Source organism: Enhydra lutris, unplaced genomic scaffold (assembly GCF_002288905.1).
Source record: "Enhydra lutris kenyoni isolate GAN:26980312 unplaced genomic scaffold, ASM228890v2 scaffoldscaffold1, whole genome shotgun sequence".
NCBI classification, from domain to species: domain Eukaryota; kingdom Metazoa; phylum Chordata; class Mammalia; order Carnivora; family Mustelidae; genus Enhydra; species Enhydra lutris.
The window spans coordinates 14001700-14020817 of record NW_019154085.1 but is presented as its reverse complement, the minus strand read 5'-3'; the positions used below and the strand labels follow the sequence as shown (position 1 = coordinate 14020817).

General features: G+C 45.9%; 1 protein-coding gene across 1 annotated transcript in view; it reads right to left on the bottom strand.

The window, feature by feature from the left end:
* The window catches only part of LOC111149589 (KIAA2012 ortholog), a 103390-nt gene that overhangs the window by 68676 nt on the left and 15596 nt on the right, over window positions 1–19118 (bottom strand). The window contains exons 4-11 of the mRNA XM_022506758.1: window positions 16849–17004; window positions 13071–13213; window positions 11790–11973; window positions 11017–11159; window positions 7691–7859; window positions 7001–7150; window positions 3333–3503; window positions 1444–1554 (exon numbers count right to left, since the gene is read on the bottom strand). Coding sequence (XP_022362466.1) covers window positions 1444–1554; window positions 3333–3503; window positions 7001–7150; window positions 7691–7859; window positions 11017–11159; window positions 11790–11973; window positions 13071–13213; window positions 16849–17004 — 1227 coding nt within the window. The remainder of the gene's footprint in view (window positions 1–1443; window positions 1555–3332; window positions 3504–7000; window positions 7151–7690; window positions 7860–11016; window positions 11160–11789; window positions 11974–13070; window positions 13214–16848; window positions 17005–19118) is intronic.

Genomic DNA, 19118 nt, shown 5'->3' with positions numbered 1-19118 from the left:
TGGATTCACACCTTCAATAAGCTTACAGTGAATGCTTTTAGGTTTGAGAGACCGGTAGGATTAAATACACTGTTCATGGGACTAGCACAAGATGGCAGGCCAGTCTCCGTTTATTCGTCAGAAATTTCATTTCTCTCTTTCTTCCTTTAGTGTGGAAATTGTTGAAAGATTTTTTTCACTGAAAATCGATTGTGATCCTGCTGTGTGTGTGTCAGGGCTGTGTTGGGCGCTGGGAACCCCAAAATGACTGAAACATCCTATCGATGACGTGACAACCACCTTAAAGCCTGAATGTTTTTTTTTTTTTTTTGGCTTCTGACTCTTGCTTTGCCAGAAGGGGGGTTATTTCTCCTGGAACAGAGTAGAAAAATGTGCAGCAGGTGAACAGAATCATGTGCTCTCTGGTTGTTAGCCCAGCTGTATCACGCTGACAGTGGCCTCCACCTGTCCAAATCCTGCTTCCACCAAGTCAGGACCAAGCTATTTTTGTATTTATCTCATGAGATAACACAAGTGGTTGTGACACTGAATTTGGAACCTAATGCCTTCTAGTTTCTGGAAACCCATGTGCTAGGAAGCTACTTCCAGAGGAATAGACACAACACATAAACTGTAGCAATGGTCAAGAGACTTCCGGCCTCATCAAAATAAGAGTTGATCCTCTCACTTTGGATGGGAGGAGGACCCTTGGACATTGGGAGGGACTGATCCAGAGACGGATGGAGAGGACAAGTCAGGCCTACTCAGATCTCCTGGCTTTGAATCCATTCTCTTTTTATTAAGCCAGGGGTGACCTAACCTACCAAATGAGCGCAGATTTTAATCTGCCTCGCCAAGAGGCCTGCTGGGCGTACGTCTCACACACACACATCATGGTGGATCCTGGGTGGTTGGTACTCATCACCCTCTGACTTCACTTTTTTTTTTCCTTTGCAAAATGGCTATTGTCCAGAGCCAGCATGTCTTCTCCAAAAAAGTAACGTGCCAGAAGGGTTTTTGGAAACTGCCTTGATCATCTGTCAGAAGCCAGATGATTTGCAGCAATGAACCAACGCATATAACAAGGGTACCTGATTGGATTACCAATTAGCCATCTCCATCTCTGGAGGGTGGTTGGAAACAAGTGAAAAGGCAGTGTTTAGTTTGGGCAATTACCAAAAGGGCTTATCGTTCTCATCAAGGCATCAGCGTGGCACAGGAGACCTCCTCCAAGCCATTCTGCAGGAACTTCCCTCTCCAGATGCTCCAGCAAGAGCAAACTTGTCGTGCAAACATTGGGTTATTGTGTCTGAGCTACAGAGGCACCTCTGTGTCAGTGAGAGGGAAGAAACTGGCTGGCTTGCATCTGTTTTTAATGATGTCTCTGCTGCTGGGAAGTCTTGGAAGCTCCAGGTAAAATATTCCCATGTATAAGTGAGGCTGGCCTGGGATGTATCATCTTACCTTTACCTGAAAGAGGCTCCTTGGTTTCAGTAGGCCCGGGGAGGAACAGGCAGGTGTTTCGTTCATCAGGACCTGGCGAGAAGTGTCCCAGTGTGGGGTTTCTGGAATCTTCTTGAAAATAAGCACAAGCATGGCCGGTGTTAGCATCAGCGCAGGGGAGGCTCCTCGAACCCCCCATGGGGAGAAGCCAGTGTGTCACGTGCTCGCCATCATTGCCATGGCCCTGGCATTCATTCTTTGTTTTCTTTTTAAAGATTTTATTTTATTTATTTGACAGAGAGATCACAAGTAGGCAGAGAGGCAGGCAGAGAGAGGGGGAAGCAGGCGCCCCACCCAGCAGAGAGCCTGATGCGGGGCTCGATCCCAGGACCCTGAGATCATGACCTGAGGCTCAGGGTCTCATGACAGAGGCTCAACCCACTGAGCCACCCAGGCGCCCCCCTGGCATTCATTCTAATCCGATTCTCCCTTTACAAAAATGTCCGGGTAGGAGTGTGTGTGTGTCTATTTGCTGTAGTTTGTCCTGGGCTCTTCAACCTGGCAGGAACAGGCTTGTTACTGACTGTAGCTAAAGTTTGGTTCATTTGTATCAAATGTAATAGAGGATCCCTGCCAGGCAACTATAAAAGGGAGGGGGTTGTAAGAGAGAAGTTCTGGGCCAAAACAGTTTATAAATGAAAATGATGTCTTTGGAGAGGGAGAAGGGTGGGGGGGGGGAGTTGGGGAAGAAGGGGTTTGAGGTTGACCATTTCGGTGGCAGAGAAGCTGCGAACACGTAATGGAGATACTGATCGATGTATTTAATTTGTGCTTACAAGGCTTCAACTATAGATGCTTGGAGGAGGGGGGAGGGACTAGGGAAGAGGGAGGAGGGACCAAGGGACTGAAAGGGTGAGGCATCTGGTCCCTGAGTGAGCAGAAGATAAAAATGAAAGATGCCGCACCCGCTGTCTTTGTGGCTCTCAGTTCCCACGTGCCTCTCAGAGTGTGAGTTTCTTGCAGCCCCGAGTGTGATTCTGCTGTTAACCGAGACACTTTCTTTGCAGTGTCTGGCACCCAAACACACACCAGTCTCCGTCCTCTGGTGTTCAGCCAGAGACAGTAGCCCCGCACTCCCATGAAGGAGGAACAGCTGGCTGGGCTGCCCCTTCCAGAAAGTGGTGCCGTCAGTGTCCAGCACGGCACCTCCCCCAGGGCATTTCAGGGGGTGATTTGGACTCTAAGCTGTTTTTGCTTTATGAGCTACCTTTAGATCCCAGCCCCCGTGGAAGCAATTACTGCAACGTCTCTGCATTATTGCTCTTGTCTAAGCATCCCAGTCTCCTCCTAGATTGTCAGCTCTTAAGGATAAGAACTTTCAGTGGACCTGTCACAGAGGAGGTGGATTTACTTTGCCTCGTCCTTCGAGAGAAATCCAGAGCCCTCCTCTCTCTGTGGACAGGCCTCAGGCTCTGCCCTGGGCTGGAGGGGGACTTCTTTCTGGGGACTTCTTCCTCTCGGCAGAGTCATGTCGCCAGGCTCCCTGGCCCCTGGGAGGGTGTTGAGGATTGCCTGGTAAACCCGGGAGCATGTATCCCTGGTGAGCACAGGGAGCTGTGTCATTGCACACCACTGCCAGGAATGAGAAGAGCACAGAACAGCTTGACACTGCGTGTTGGTGCAGCAAACTCTTAAAACATGTACTGACTCTTTTAGGAATATGCGTGGTGAACATTAATCCCAGACACTGCTGGAAACACTGCTGATTTCCCCCTTTTCAACGGGGCGGCTTTCAGACAGCTTGCTTCACAGCTGCTGTGTGGCCCTGCAGATGATTAAAGTGAGCCCAGAACCACAGACAAGCTGAGGGTGGGGGAGGGGGAACATCTGTGCCCCCCAAGAGTGATTACCTTGTCCTTCTGCTGGGAGTGCCCCCCTAGGCCTTCTCCTATCCAAGGAACCCATGGTGCTGCTGTAGCTTGATGTCCTGGGGCTGTCCCGGCCCCTCTGGCTCTCTGGACTTTTTCTTTCTTTAATCAGGGACAGTGGTGGGGTCACATTCTCGGGTGGGCCATCATCATCTTCCAAAGCAAAAGGAGAAAAAACACAAGTGAGAGAACTTCTGAATCAGCAAGAAGGAGAAAGAACCTTTTTTCTTTTTCTTTCTTTCTTTCTTTCTTTCTTTCTTTCTTTTTTTTGATGGGTTCTTGTGCTTAGGCTGGTTTATTTCGTTCATTCCTAAGTTTGTCCCTCTTTTCTAGCTCTGCTAAGGAGTAGAGGCCAAGTGACTCCTTTCCACAACCAATGGAGGCCAAGGTGGCTGGAACAAGGGTCCTTCAGTTGGGAGCTTCCAGTAACTGGGAGGACTGGAGTGGTGGTGGTGGTGGTTGTCTTCTTGTCGATGGGCTACTGAGAGAGAGAAAAAAGACTACAGGGGCTATGGGATCCTTCTAGCCCCCCAAACAAAGGCTCAAACAAAAAAGACTCCAGCTTTAGAGCTCATGGTATTGTTGGCTATAGATCCAACCACAAAGCAATTTTTCTAAGCAGAGCCAATGATCACATGACTCCTCAAGGTCGTAAAGTACAAAGTAGCACCTTCCAGATGCTAGTTAGAGGGTAATGGGATTGATGAAAATGCACAAAGCCCACCATGCCCTCCACTTCTGTTCTTTCTCCAGTTCTTTTTCAAAATCAGTAGGGACTACTCCAGGAAGGGTGAAACCCAGTAATCTAAGTGATTGAGACCATGTCTTCATCTCAGAGGGAGTGGTATTTATTTCCTGTTCAACACAATGTTGCTGTTGTGTTTAAAAGCTGGCTTCACACATAATTTCAGTGTATCATGGGCCACTTATTTATTGCAAAGGGAAAAGGTATCTTTATAATGGAGAAATCTAGTAGACACCACCTTTAACTGAATAATGAATTTTAACATCCCCTGTAATGAAACAAATGATAACAAATGGAATAAATATGAAGGCATATTTCCTGTCTCTTGATGTGATATGCTGAGAAAGATGTATCATGACCTACATACTATTCTTGCCCAAAATGTTGGATCAGAATCTAATCACAAGGAAACAGACAAATCAAAATCGAGCCTCAATCTGTAAAGCAACTGGTCTATCGTCTTCAAAAATGCTCATGCCATGAAAAACAAGGTTCTAAGGACATGGGACAGTTAAATACAATACATGATCTTGAGTAGAATCCTGGATTGATTGCGGGGGTGGGGGGAGGAACCACAAGGAACATTATTGGTATAATTATGAAAATGGGAATATGGACTATATATTAAATAATAAAGTTTCTTGAGTGTGGTAATTGCATTGTGATTATGAGGGAGAAAATCAGTGCTCTTAGGAGATATGTGATGATAAGAGAAGAAATATACAAATCTGCAATTTAATCTCAAGGGTTCGGCAATAAAATATGTCTGGCGTATGTGCATATCTAAAATCTGGTTTTATTTTTATGATATTAAAGGTGCGATAATCCAGAGCTAAGCATGTATGTGGCTACATGCAACCTCTGGCAATGGGATCGTCCCTGCTTGGTAGCTTTAGATACCCTTGTCCCGGGAGTCTTCTTCTTCTTCTTCTTTCTTTCTTTCTTTTTTTTTTTTTTTAAATTTATTTATTGGGGCACCTGGGTGGCTCAGTCAGTTAAGCATCTGCCTTTGGCACTGGTCATGATTCTGCGGTCCTGGGATGGAGCCCCATGTCGGGCTCCTTGCTCGGCGGGGAGCCTGCTTCTCCCCTTTGATTGTGATCTCTCTCTCTCTCTCTTATGTCCTCTCTCTCTCTTAAGTAAATAAAACCTTTAAAAAAATAAAGGTGTATTTATTTATTTTAGGTGGAGAGGAAGGAGAGGGGAAGAGGGAGAGAACAGATCAAGCAAACTCTGTGCTTGGGGCGGGGGGTGGGAGAGGAGCCCGACATGGGGCTGTATCTTAGGACCCTGAGATCAGGACCTGAGCCAAAACCAAGAGTTACACGCTTAACTGACGGTCACCCAGCAGGCCTGCCCCCGGAGTCTTTGTAAGAAAGACTACCATGCAAATCTTCTCTCTTTAGACTCTTCTTTAGGCTTCTCTGACTAGGTTGGGTCACATACTGAACTAGCTAACACCAAGGTATCACGGATTTCTTAGAGCAGCTTCCCCTTGGCAGGGTGGCAGAGGATGGACAAGTGCTAGCTCCTTGGTGGACATGGCCACTCAAAACAGGCAGAGAGCCGTGTGAAGCGAGGACACCAAAGATGAAATCCCCTGGTGTTGCCATCGATCCCTGTGGCTTAGACCGTGCACTGGCCGTGGTGGTGCACAGATGGCAACCTCCTTTCCTACCTGTTCGCACAGAGTGACCCTTGCCCGTATTTAGATTTTTTTTTTTTTTAAAGGAAACTTCAGAGTCTTTAGGACGATTAACTCTCACTTAAGAGATAGAGTAAACAAGCCCCTGCCCCAGTTATCAAAGGAAGCTCTCAAAACTGAAACATCTCAAGAACATCCTGACCCGGGCTCATTGTTTTGTTTATTCTGGAAGAAAGTATAGTGTAATGGGTGGGAGGACGGAGGCAGAGGGCGTGAGCTCCAGTCCCAGCTAGGTCACTTGTCGTTGTGTGACCTCAGACAAATTACTTATCTGTCAATTTTTTTTTTTTTAAGGATTTTATCCATGTATTTGAGAGAAAGTGAGTGACCACAAGCGGGGCAGGGAGTGGCCCAGCAGAGGGAGAGGTAGAAGCAGGCTCCCCACTGAGGCTGGGAGCCCCACATGGGGCTCGATCGCAAGACCCCCGGATCATGACCTGAGCAGAAGGCAGATGCTTAATGGGCTGAGCCACCCAGGTGCCCCAGGGCTTCAGTTCTCTGACCTGTGAAATGAAGGTAGGGTTGTTGTGAGCAGTAAGTGAGAAAAACTGAGGGTGGTGCCTGGCACAGGAGACTCTATAAATAGAAATGTTCATCCTTCCATTTCTGATTACCACTGGTCAGGGATCACTTAGCATTTGTCATATAGTCATTTTGCCCTTTGGAAAGGAGGTTCAGTTTTCTGAAAATGAGGGGCTTTCCAAAATCTGACCCCTTATTTCCAACCTATCAACACATAAAAAATACGTGTAGGTACACTCATGTGTATGGTTTCACATGTCTATATGATGTTTTGAAAAATTGGAATGAAGTCTTTCATTGATATTATAACTTTTAACGAATAAGTATGTATTCCTAAATTGATTAGAAATGAAATGTCATTGGTTAAAAACATAGGATAAACTATAAAGTATGCAGAAATGTTTAGTGAACTGGGTGCTATTTTAGGTCTACAACCAGAAACCATTAGTAGGGGGTGATTCACTGAGTAAGTTGCATGAACTAGACACTAAAGTGATTTCATTGTAGCACTTGGGTTAAAAGGCAGGAGCTGCCTGAATTAAGTCATCTTCAAGTGGCAGGGGAGGAACTAGCCTCCCTTCCAGCCTCCTTTTGCACGGCTGAGGACTCTTGTGTGTCTTGCCTTGCTTCCCTTTGGGGTGAGAGTCCTGTGGGGTGCTGGAGGGAATGGAGAGCTACCTTGACGTGAGAGCATGTCCCTGCCTGTGCCCGCTGGGAGACGCATGGTTAACTCCCTTGGCTTTCCTAGGGATGCATGCTTCAGGGAAGGTTTCCAGAAAGGCCTGGACTTTTCTTCTGTTTCTGGTCCTGCCTCAGGGTGTAGAGCACCTAGGAGACAGGGAGAAAGCCAAGTTTTGTAGATGTCTGTGGTTTTTGCCAGCTGTCTCTTCTTCTGGAGGCCTGTCTCTCCCCTCTGCTCCCATATGTGGTCTGGGTGGATCTGTGTCTACTCCCTGACTCTGGGGGTAGGCATGCGACTGAAGCCTGGCAAATGGGCACTCCTCACTGTCTGAGCTGCGGTAATTGGGTCCAGGTTGGGCATCCAAGCCACGCCTGGCCAATGAGAGGCAATTCTGGTACTTTCACAAGAGCTTGTAAGGGGCATATCCTTTCAAGTCCAGCTAACAGGTAAGAGGTTAGCATGAAACTGCCCGAGACTGTCTTTAATACCATATGGGGACACACGAATGTGACCAGAAGACATTTGTTCTTTTTCTTCCTTTAAAAAACATGCTCTGAAGGGGATGACCCCGGAGAGGGTCACCTATGATTTAGGAAATGGTTACATTAGGGAGACCACCCCCCCCATCCCAGTGTTTACCGACCTGCCTGTGTTTCATGAGGAACACCCAAACACTGGGGACCTACCTCTTCGGTGTGGTTTTTCTTTTGGGGGGTGTTGGGGGTGGAAATGAATCTCCACCGGGAGGACAAAGAGCTCTGCTGGAGGTTCACTGGCTTTAAGTGGGCTCCTCAGGGGGTCCAGGACTCTGGGCTGTTCCTCTAGGAGAGGTGGTAACGTCAAAACCTTTGGCACCTGGAGAAAAATTGTAAAACAAAACCAAACCCATCACGGCAGATGTTTAAAAACTGCTGCTTGCAGAGGACAAATGACACCACATCTTCTTTTTTTTTTTTTTTTTTTAAAGATTTTATTTATTTATTTGACAGAGAGAGAGATCACAAGTAGACGGAGAGGCAGGCAGAGAGAGAGAGAGAGAGAGAGGGAAGCAGGCTCCCTGCTGAGCAGAGAGCCCAATGCGGGACTCGATCCCAGGACCCTGAGATCATGACCTGAGCCGAAGGCAGCGGCTTAACCCACTGAGCCACCCAGGCGCCCCGACACCACATCTTCTTGTAAGTCTGGTGCCAGGTGCTGCGGGGGGTGATGTAGCCTTAGTACCTGTGGTGGAGAAGTGGAGCCAGCCGTCCCGGTGGCGACTAGCTGTCTGATCAAAGCCCTGTCGCTCTGCTCTTTGGAAACCTGGCAATGCCCCTCCCTTAATCCAGCCTCTTACTCCCCTGAGAAATATAAATGTGATAAATTCACCAGCCTTCAAGACAAACTCTAGTCTTTCTTTGTCTTGTAGCTGGGGAAATTAAGCTGGGATGGAATGATACAGCTGAGGTTTCTATGTACAGAGAGGGAAGAACCTCTATGTATGTTGCTAAGGGAAAAAAGCAAGGTACAGAAGAACATTCTGCCACCTTTTAGGCTAGAAAGGGCAGAAAGCAGGAATATGCATTTGTGCTTGCTTACTCTATGTAAACTCTCTAAGCCTCAAATTTGTTTTCTGTAAAATGGAAGTAGTCATACTTCCTACCTCATCAGGTTGCCGTGAGTAGTAAATGAATTACATACAGTTACAATCGTGTTTGGAATTAGAATTTTTCCTCTATTTGAGGGTAGACTCTCTTCTTATTAGGTTTAATGCCCAGTCTCGCCACTTGCAGGGTATCTGGGCGTCCCTACGTTTCTGCAGTATGAACAGAGCTGAAAATGAATCACCATGTGACAAAGGCAGCAACAACTTTAGCCCAGTTTTTTTGGTGTCCAAAAAACCCTAATACGTGTGTGTGCGTGTGCATGTGTGTGTGCGTCCAGAGAGAAAGGGAGACAGAGAGAGGGAGAGAGACATTGGGGTAGTACTTAGAGCCTTCTCTTTCCAGTTGTTCAAAAGTTGCTGAGGGGCATGTGGGTGGCACAGTCATCTGAGGGTCTATCTCTTGGTTTTGGCTCAGGTTGTTAACTAGGGTCTTGAGATCGAACCCTGTGTTGGGCTCTGTGCTCAGCACAGAGTCTGCTTGGGTTTCTCTCTCGCTCTGCCTCTGCCCCTCCCCACCTCTCTCTCTCTCTCTCTCTCAAATAAAATAAATAAATCTTTAAAAAGCAAAAGTTGCTGGAAATTTCTTCTAGTTTGCAGCTTTTAACATATGAACTTGGCTCTGTGAAATGTACATGTGTGCTGGGTTTCAAGGAGTTCAATTTCACGGAAGGAAAAATAAAAATGTTTCTCAATTTTTTTTTTTTTTTAGTGTTCAAAGAGAAAAAAATGTTCAGAAACACATGTAAGCATCATCCATGTTTAGAGTTGAATGAGGAAGGAAATTCAACCAAGTATATGCAGGGTGATATTTATGATTTCAAGACATTAAGAGGGGCACCTGGGTGGCTCAGTGGGTTAAAGCCTCTGCCTTTGGCTCAGGTCATGATCCCAGAGTCCTGGGATCAAGCCCCACATCGGGCTCTCTGCTCTGCAGGGAGCCTGCTTCCTCCTCTCTCTCTGCCTGCCTCTCTGACTCCTTGTGATCTCTGTCTGTCAAATAAAATCTTTTAAAAACAGACATTAAGAAAATGATTTAATCAAATACAAGCACATAGGATCTTTATGTTCCTGGAGACCTTCATTGCCCAGGTGCCAGCTGCCCACCAGCTGCCCTTTCCTGAATACTGACCTTGTGCATGTTGTTTGACAAGGATTGCATTGAGAAATCCAGGTGGAAACCCAAATGATTTGTATGAGATATGATGATAAACCAATCCTTAATTTCTTTATTCTAATTAAAACTTTATAGAGTTTTGATATAGTAGAAAATATTGCCTTCCTCTGCTAACCCATATACATGGGTTGAAGGAAAGGACTCCTGTTCTCTGTGCCTGTCTTGGATCTGGGCTGAATTGGGGTATGGATCGAGAGCTTTCCTCAAGACAGCAGTGACTCTGGCAGATCAGGCCTACTGTTTACTCCTGGTCCAAAGGAACCTCAGAAGACAGAGGCCCTTCTGATGTGAATGGGAAGGTTTTGATCACGTTAGACACAGGAAATCTGAGAAAATCCTGAGCAGGTTGAAAAGAACCTCCCTCATTGGCATCAGGAGCACCTAGAGTTGCCCATGGCTCCTCTAACGCCATTTCGGAGACTATGAGTCCCCAGAGTGAACTAACATCGCTGTTGTTCCCATTCCAAGACGAGATACTTTCACAGGAATGCATTATCTCGTGTGATCCTTCCATCAGCCTGAGGTGGGCATTACTATCCGTGTGCACAGATGAAGTCCGTGAAGCTCGGAGGGGTGAGTGACTGGCTTGAGTTCACGCAGCTGCTACGGGACAGAACGTTCCAGAGCCCCTGATTGCTCCTGCTCAGCACAGCTACCTTCAAACCACCGAAGACCTGAACGGAATTGCCAAGCAGGACAAGGCCAGAGACAGCTAGGAATATTCCTGAGGGGAGAAGGTATACTTGGCTTTTGGCTGGTAAAACTGCCAGATTTACTGTACATTTTCAAAGGTGACAGATCCTCAATTAAGCAAAACCATTGCTGGATTAAGATCACCAGCATTTCGAGTTTGAAGTGGGTCAATGGCTTGCAAGCTCAAATTCTGTTCTTACATGTTTACAGATAAGCCCCAGCCCCCTCATAGCACAAAGGACCCTGTTGCCACCAGAGTGTGGTAATATCATAAGGTAGAACTGGTGGGGGGGGGCGGTTGCAGTTGAAACTCCTTGTACTTCATATTTTCAACATTTAGTAAATTATAACCGTTTTATTTCAGCTCCACATGGTGAGCTCAAGAGCGAGTAAGGCCAGTTCTCTGTTTGAGACATCCCTTTGAGTTGCCTCGTTCCCGGATTGAGATTAATCTTTGAAGGGCAAACACGCATGCGCACGTGCACACGCACACATACAACCTTTTTCTTCTTTGCTTCCCCAGCTGTGTTTTTCTCTGAGCCGGTAGCAGGTGCTAGAGGAGGGAAAAGGCATCTTTCAGCAGGAGGCTCCTCTAACAAGTGGCTGCTTCGGCCCTTATGGAGTTTTATATTCCCTTGTCTGTCTGTAGAAACAGGATGGGAATGAGAACTTATGAGTTGCAGGTATGAGAATGGACAGTTGACCTTCAACTTTTGTCACTCTTGGGTTACCAGGAATAGAGGCAAGAACAGGCACTGAGACAGCCATGGCTTTAGCTGAGGCAGGTTCAGGGAGTCCTTAGCTCATCACCTAGGTTGGGTTCTTGCTGGCAGGTCAGGTGATGGAGAGAATTATAACGCTAGTATTAACAGTTAACACATAGTAAGTGCTAAGTATAGGAAAAGAATGATACAAAGTATTTTCTCTCCAGTAACTCACCTAATCCCCAAAATAGTCTTGGGAAGGTATTACGTTAACCCCATTCTATAGGTGAGGAAACTGAGCCTGGGCAAGACCAAATAACGTGCTCAAGATCAAAGCTAGAAAGTGGGATTAATTTACACCCAGGCAGTCTGATGGCAGAATGTGTATGCTTGAGTACTAAGCAAGGAGGAGGCTGGCGGTGTTGTTGCCGCCTTCTGCTGGACTCGGGCTGTTACTTTCTAAGAGGAGAGGCCCGAGGCAGTGACACTGGGTGTGCCTCAGTGTTCTCAAATGAACTCTGCATGATTGGGGTTACCGAGATTAACAAGTAAGACGTTTAGCCTCTTACCGTTGAGATCTGCCTTTCTGTTGGGGAAGGCCCCTCCATAGAATGTAATGTGAGATTTGTCACTCAGGAGCCAAGAGTGGTCGATGTGGGCATGCCCAAAGGCCCTTTGGGAGGTTTGCTGTATGTTTTCACTGTGGCTCTCCTTTGAAGTGTGTATATGGTAGTGATTCTCTATTGATGTGTCCTGGGGAACGACAGATACACATCCTATAAACAGGCTCTCCGAAGAAACAGACCAGTTCAGTCAGACCTTGCGGCTAGACTCTCAGCTGCAAGGAAGAAATTTCTTTTGCAGCTTAGGAAGAAAAACAAGGTTGTAACAGTATGTTCTCTAATGCTATCTGTTATAATAAGACATTGTATTATCATGAGAGCAAGAATGACCTTTAACCATGCCTGACATATAGTTTTCTTTCTTTTTTTTTTTCATATAGTGCTTCCCTGCAAGAAAATTTAAAAATCAAAATGAAGCTCTATGTCCTTGTCTTTATGCATTGTAAAATGTCTCTCCCTCTGCCCTTCTCCCCTGTGGCACCTCCCTTTTCCCCTTTCCAGCTCCCAGTGGCACGTGACTTTCTTGTCAGTCGAATGAGCTTAAAGATAGGAGCATGTGTTGTCTATGTTGCTCGGAACCACTGTCATCTTGTACACACACACACACACACACACACACACACACTCTCACACACACACAGGCCTTAGAGTTTAGAAAGCACGTTTATATTCTAATGTATTTAATTCTCATAGTGGCCTAAAGAGTCTGTATGGTAACAGCTCCATTTTACAAAGAAGGTCATTCAGGCTCCTTTTAAGTTTCTTTATCACATTCACCATGACTTGTCAGATGCAAGACCCAAACCAAGCCTTTTCCAATTCTAAGGCCATGAGCTCTTTTCCCTAGAGAAGACGACAGCTGCCTAGATGGGGTGAAGAGTGGAGGGGGACCCTATGGTTAAGTAAGTTTAAAAACCATGAGTTCAGATTAAACCAGCTACTTTACCTATAGAACTTCCCCCAAATGGCCCGTATTTAAGTGTGCCCTGTGACTTTCTGGGAGGAGAACATGGTATGTAGCATTTCCTAGATGTATTTGGCCATGAACTTCTTTTTTTCTCATTGAGACTCTGGCAGGGTTCCACACGTGACACTTTGGGAAACAGTGGTCCATAGGCTCGAAGTCCTCTTCCCTTCTCTGGAGGAACCCCAAGAAACGGTGAAGGGAGGGCGTATCCCCTCTGAAGTCAAGAACCACGACAGAGGGGAGCCCATCAGGAATGGTACCTCTGCCTGGGTTTCAGCTTCCTGCCATGGCTTCTTCGTGAGTCTCAGCAAGTGAATCCCCTGACTGCTGTCGCTCTTGGCTCTGGAGCCCTGGTCCACACGTCCACTAGCCCCAGCTTCCCCTTCAGCCAGGCCCTGCTGCCCTGCAAAAGTGAACAGTGGGTCAGCCTTGTCAACCCAGAGATAGGCTGATGCTATTAGCTGCTTCCAAGCTGCCTCCCTTCTTGCTCTTCTGAGCAAAAGTGTTGATCAACGCCCTTGTTTCTCTTCCCTTCTTTTTCCTGTATTTCTGCTAGTGCCTTCATGGAAGTGGCAGCCAGGTCTATAGAACAGAACTGCACTAGGAATCAGGAGGTTTGGGACTGAGTCTCCATTTCTTGGACTCAGTTTCCTCATCTGTAAAATGGGGATACTGATTCCTTGCCCTTGCTGCCTCACAGAGTTGTCTGGAGCTCATACAGAATAATGAACGTGATGGCCCTTTGCAGACGGAGAGACAAGAGGATAACAGTGGTGTGATCGTGGAGGGCAGACCCGCATCCCTGCTCTGTCGTCACTGAGATGCTCAGGTGGAAGCACTTGATTTCCTGGGCTGTCTGCTGGTTGTTTACTTGCGGAATGTGCTGTGATGGACAGCTGCTTCGCTCTCTGAACTTACCCTGTCTGTGCAACCCTCAAGAAGGATCTGAGTCAACAGATGACTCCAGCTGAGTTCACAAATCTTTCATCGGTGAGGTAAAGGGTCCCACAGCTATTTTCATCACTTACTCAAGGTAGATTTATTGCTGAAACGATCTGGCAAACCTTCCTTGTTTGGCGCTGCTTTAGCAACACCTTCTCTCTCGGCACGCTGTTCTGGGGAACAATATGGGACTGTCTTTCAACCAGGGGTTTCTGGAAGCCGTTTAGGGGCCCTGTATATGTTGGAACTCCAGACTTATGGAGGCTCCCAGCCAGCCTCACCTTCTGTCTATACTCCCCAACCCTCGTCATCCCCTGCGTCATTCCCTTCCTTGGTGTCATGGGTCCAAAGCCAGATGCCCACTTGTGAGGCTGCTCCTTCCCTCCAGCTCTCCTTCCTTTGCCCATTGGCTCCTGACTGTTTGGGGGTCTGAGCCAAAGTCAAGAATGTGGGTGGAGCAGAGGCAGACGAGGCTCAGGTTCAGAGGGGTCTGCTCAGGTCTTAGCGGCCCAGGGAAACCTGACGAGCCCTGGGGAACCCCTCAATCTGGGGAGGTCCAGAGGCCCCAAGAGGACCACAACACCATACAGGGTGTGGCACTAAAGACCTTTCTGTGTATTCTAGAATGATCCTTTGGGGGCCAAGCCAGACTTCGGGTCCATCCTTTCTGGTCAGATTCGCCTGGAACCAAATGCATTTCTGAGGGCAGAGGAAGTGAAACTCTGGCAAGTGGCCACAGACTCAGCGGACAGCCGTCTGCAGTAGACTGAGTTGGGGCAGGAGGCACCGTGGGCAGGGGATAGACAGAAGCCTTCTTCCCTTTGGCTGTATCCCAGGTGATATTGAATATATGACTCAATCTATTCAAGGGAAACCAAGATTTTTCTCAGGAAACATCATCTCTGGCTCATGTGCTTATGCTTAATAGAAACAGGTGTGCAAGCAAGGTATTGGAAGTTTCGGTTGTTGAAAGGAGACCATAAAACTTGGTCTCTGTGTCTCAAAATTTGGATTCAGATTACCCAAATAATGTGAAATGGAGTAGCAATTTAGAAGTCTTGGAGAGCTTTTTTATCTCTGTTCTCTTCTGTGATTTTTTTTTTTTTTTTTTTTACACAACGACCCAGAGAGGGTGGAAAGCAGATACCATTACTTCCAGTTTGCAGATTAGCAAACTAAGGACCCAGGGAGCATAAGTGACATGACCAACATCATATAGTTGGGGAAATCTTATATTTGCAGCTGGGACTTTTCCTACTTTTCCGAATAAAGTGTCTGGAAAAAAGAGGGAGGCCAAGGGGAGATGAAATTAAAACCAATAAAACCATCAGTTAGGGTTCAAGTTATAGCCTCTGAGCTGTTTTTATTTCTTGGCAAATTAATTTTTGTTCCTTATGATCATGAGCAATGAGGCACTGCAATTAGTAATTATGCTTAAATACACAAGGTAGGAAGGTCTATACCTAGCATTTATTGAGTGCCTACTATGTGCCAGATATGGCATTATCCCATTTAACTCCCATTTAACATCCAACCCTGTGAGGCAAAACTGGGTGTGGTCATCTCCATTTTATACACGAGGAAACTGAAGCCCTGAGAGGTCACACGGCTTGGGATCTGGTGCTAATGGCCACATGTTTAATTACAATTCTATACGGCCTCTCTGCTTTCTTCCTGATTGTGTCAGCCCTTGGCATATGGCATTAATTAAGGAAATCACTTGATCCCTTAGATGTGCAGTGTTGATCTACTCCCCAAATGAAAGTACTGCAGTCCCCTGTCTAGTATTTATAGACCCGAGGGCATCAAAATCCAAGGATATTAATTGGAGACAGTGGGATTTTTGAAGAGAGAGGACATAAGGCAATGTCAAATGGGGTGCCACCTGGGGAAGGACAGATGGTCCCAACACAGGAGCGTTACCTGGGCAAATTCACCCATTCCCAGGCCAAGAATGGCCCAGAAATTAGACATTTTTAGTGTCCCAGAATCAACTGGTTTCAGAGATCTTGACCCACATTAGCAAAGTATATAGAGACTCTGTAAGCCAGGGTATTAATTTACAAAGAGGAATACAATTGCCTGACCAGCATATTTCCTGTATATGAACTATATGTGGGTCAGGTTATAACCAAAATTCTCTGGTTCCAGAGTCAAGACTTAAGGGAGGTATTTGGCAGGAATGTTTAATGAGAACATGCCACATTCTTCTCCATTCATTGGATAGACCAGATAGTCTACTTATTCTGACTAGATCCTTTTCTAAGGACAAGACTTGGTTAGGCACTACCATTATTTCTGGAAAATTCCTTTTTTCATTTCAGAAAAAAATAACTATATTATGTTAGGCTCTTGTTCTTCCCTTCTCTTTTCTTGAAAACCCTGGCACTAGCCAATGTCTTACTCTATGTCCATTAGTGTTACTCAGTCATCTTTTCCTATCTCCCTTAGCAAAGGCAATTTTTGGCTCATTTATTGCTTCAAGTTCCCAAGAATAATTTTGACAAATAAAACCCCCATAGTACTGAACAGCTTACAGACAATTCAGTAATCTTCTGTACAGTACTGAGGCAGGTCTTATTATGTTCATTACAGAGATGAGCAAACAGAAGCTCAAAGAGGTTAAGTGACTTCTCAAAATCGTACATCTAGTAAGAGAGAGAACAGACATTGCTCCAAAACCTGGATTTTTTTCTTATGATATTGCCACAAAACTCTAGAATTAAAGAATGTTAGAGTAGAACAGGCCTAAGAAGTCTAAAATCTAGAGTCTAGACCTGTACTGTTTAATACAGTACCCAATAGCCACATGTGGCTGTTTACATGTAAATTAATCATAGGTAAGTAAAAATTTAAAAACTCAGTTTCACAGTCGTACTTCCAACGTTTCAAGTGCTCAATAGCCACATATGGCTAATGGCTACCAATTGGACAGTACCTATTATAGAATAATCCATCATGCAGAACGTACGGTTGGATAGTTCTGGTCTAGACTCTAAAGACAATGAAACCCAGAATCCCCTTATTTTGAGTAACTCCATTTTAAAGTGTTAAAAATCTAAATGTTTGAGATCTGGTCATAAAATCAACATGTACCTTGTTCAAAAGATTTTCCTTGTTGAATCCAAAATGGAGGGAAGACAGGCAGGAGATGGTATTTTGGGGGTACACCTGAAAGATCCTGTTGTGGCCTGAGATTCTTTGGTACATTAAGTTGACTCTCTTGGAGCAGCACAGAATCCTTGATGTACCCTGAAGAGTAGGTCAGGAGTTATTGGTAGAAATAGTGGTGCCAGTCCAGAGGTCTTGGAGATGACTACAAGGTGCCCCACTTACACTAGTCTTCGCTTTAGACATTGCCTGTTAAAGAAAACAACTAGAAGATGGAGGGATTAAAATCGTATAGAACCCACAGAGGGTTCTCTGTTCAGTATCTTGGGTACTTCTGGTCCTGTGCCACATGTGGGTTTCTTCCACTTCATCATTTCCTAGAACTGGGTCTCCCTAGTGGGAGAAGCATGGCTGCTTCTTTGGGGTTGGGTAGAAGACCCCTCCTGCTTCAAGAGGAGAATCTGAAGGTTTCTCTTGGAGGTATCCTACTTGGTTCTGTAGGCCCCATGATTCTCAACTCAGTCATTCTACAAGTATTTATTGGGGACTTACGACGGCTAGCATGGCCCCTTTTTAGAGGCACTAATAGTCCATTGGAGAGACCAAGCTTTCCTATGCTCAACTCTGTGGCCCCAAAGGTCAGTGTGATATAAGGTCAGAAAATAGGGAGCTCGATATTGGCTGGAGTTGTCAGAGAAGCATTTGTAGAAAATGTGGGCCTAAAGGGTCTGAAGGAGTTATCATAGAGGTGGAAAGATGGGACCGGAGAACATACACCAGCATCATGAGGGTAGTGAGCTCTGAGACGTGAGCTCTCTGGTGGAGGCCACTGGGCCAGTGATCTCATACCACAGTGTTGCTGTTGTCCCTCCAGCTTGAGGGTCTCACCGTCAAGAGGTCCACCAGTGATGAATTATGGCAAGGGGCCCAAGAATGCACATACACACGAATCCTTTCTTAAACTACACATTGTGGCTATATGACTTCCAAAAAGGGGTCTGAGGCATTTTTTGATGTTAAGTGGGGTTCTTGTCCTTGACAATGTTGGGCCTAGTCTATGGGGCCGTGGTCTGCTGTGTCCTCTGCCCCACCCAGTGATAAATATATCTTTGGTTAAGGGCCTCTTTCTCACAAGTGTTAAATAATGGAACTGCCTCTAATGCTGGGCCTGCCATGAAGGTAAAACCAATTACTGGACAAACCCACATCTCATTTTCCTTCAGTCATCACTTACTGGGGAGAGAGCTGTTTTCTCTCCCTTCCCAAGGTAAACCTATAAAGCAAGAAGCAAGTCAGTCTTTCTTTGATCCTGTCTGTCTGTGCTGAAGAAATGGCAGACACCCAATGGGCACTGGCAAGTCCTACTTCTTACTCCTCTCATCCCCAACAGGTTTGCCAAATAAAATATAGGAAGTCCAGTTAAAGTTGGATTTAAAAAAAAAAATTGGATTTCAGATAAACAATGAATACTTTTTTAAGCAAAAATATGTACCAAATATTGCAAGTTTAACTCCCTGTGTCCATATGTGTCTGTGTGTAGAGTATATGCTACGCATATACTCTATGTGGAAGAAACCCATGTGTGGCACTATGTCTATGTATCTGTGTATGTCTGTGTGGGTCCCTGTGTGTATGCGCTAAACCTGGCAACTTGAATCCCTAACAGTTTCCTGTTTTCATTTTTAAGCCTTTACAGAGTCCGTTTGGGGTCTCTGTTCAGCAGAAGGGCATCCATCTCCTCGGTGGGTGGTATTGGAGAGCTGCCATCTTCAAGAGGAGGAGGCCTAACATTCCCACTTCCTGGAGCTGAGATCACCTCAGAAGGGCAACTAGGGTGTGTTGGGGTGAATGTGGGAGCTGGGGGGAACGTGGGGAGGATTTGTCTTCTGGTCCCAGCTCTGCTTTTGACTGAATGACTTTGGATAAATTACTTTGCCCTCTCTCCCCCAGCCTCCTTTTCCTTATCTTGTAAAAGAGAGGGATTGATCTAGAGGACCTGAAGTCTCTTGGTGGGGAAGGTTGGGAAGAAAGTTCCGCTTGGGATGTGGGCTGTGAAGGTCCTGAGAAGAGCTAGAGAGAAGGCAAGACTTCAGGCTGTATGTTCCTCGGCAAATGTGGGAGAGGACAAAAGGCAAAAGGTATGACAGAGGCTCTCAGCTCCTAAGCTGAAGCACCTTTGTCTGTCTTACGCAAAATTGGACCTGAAATTCTAGTGTTTCAGGACTTGATGAAAATACTCTCACATCAGAATTCAA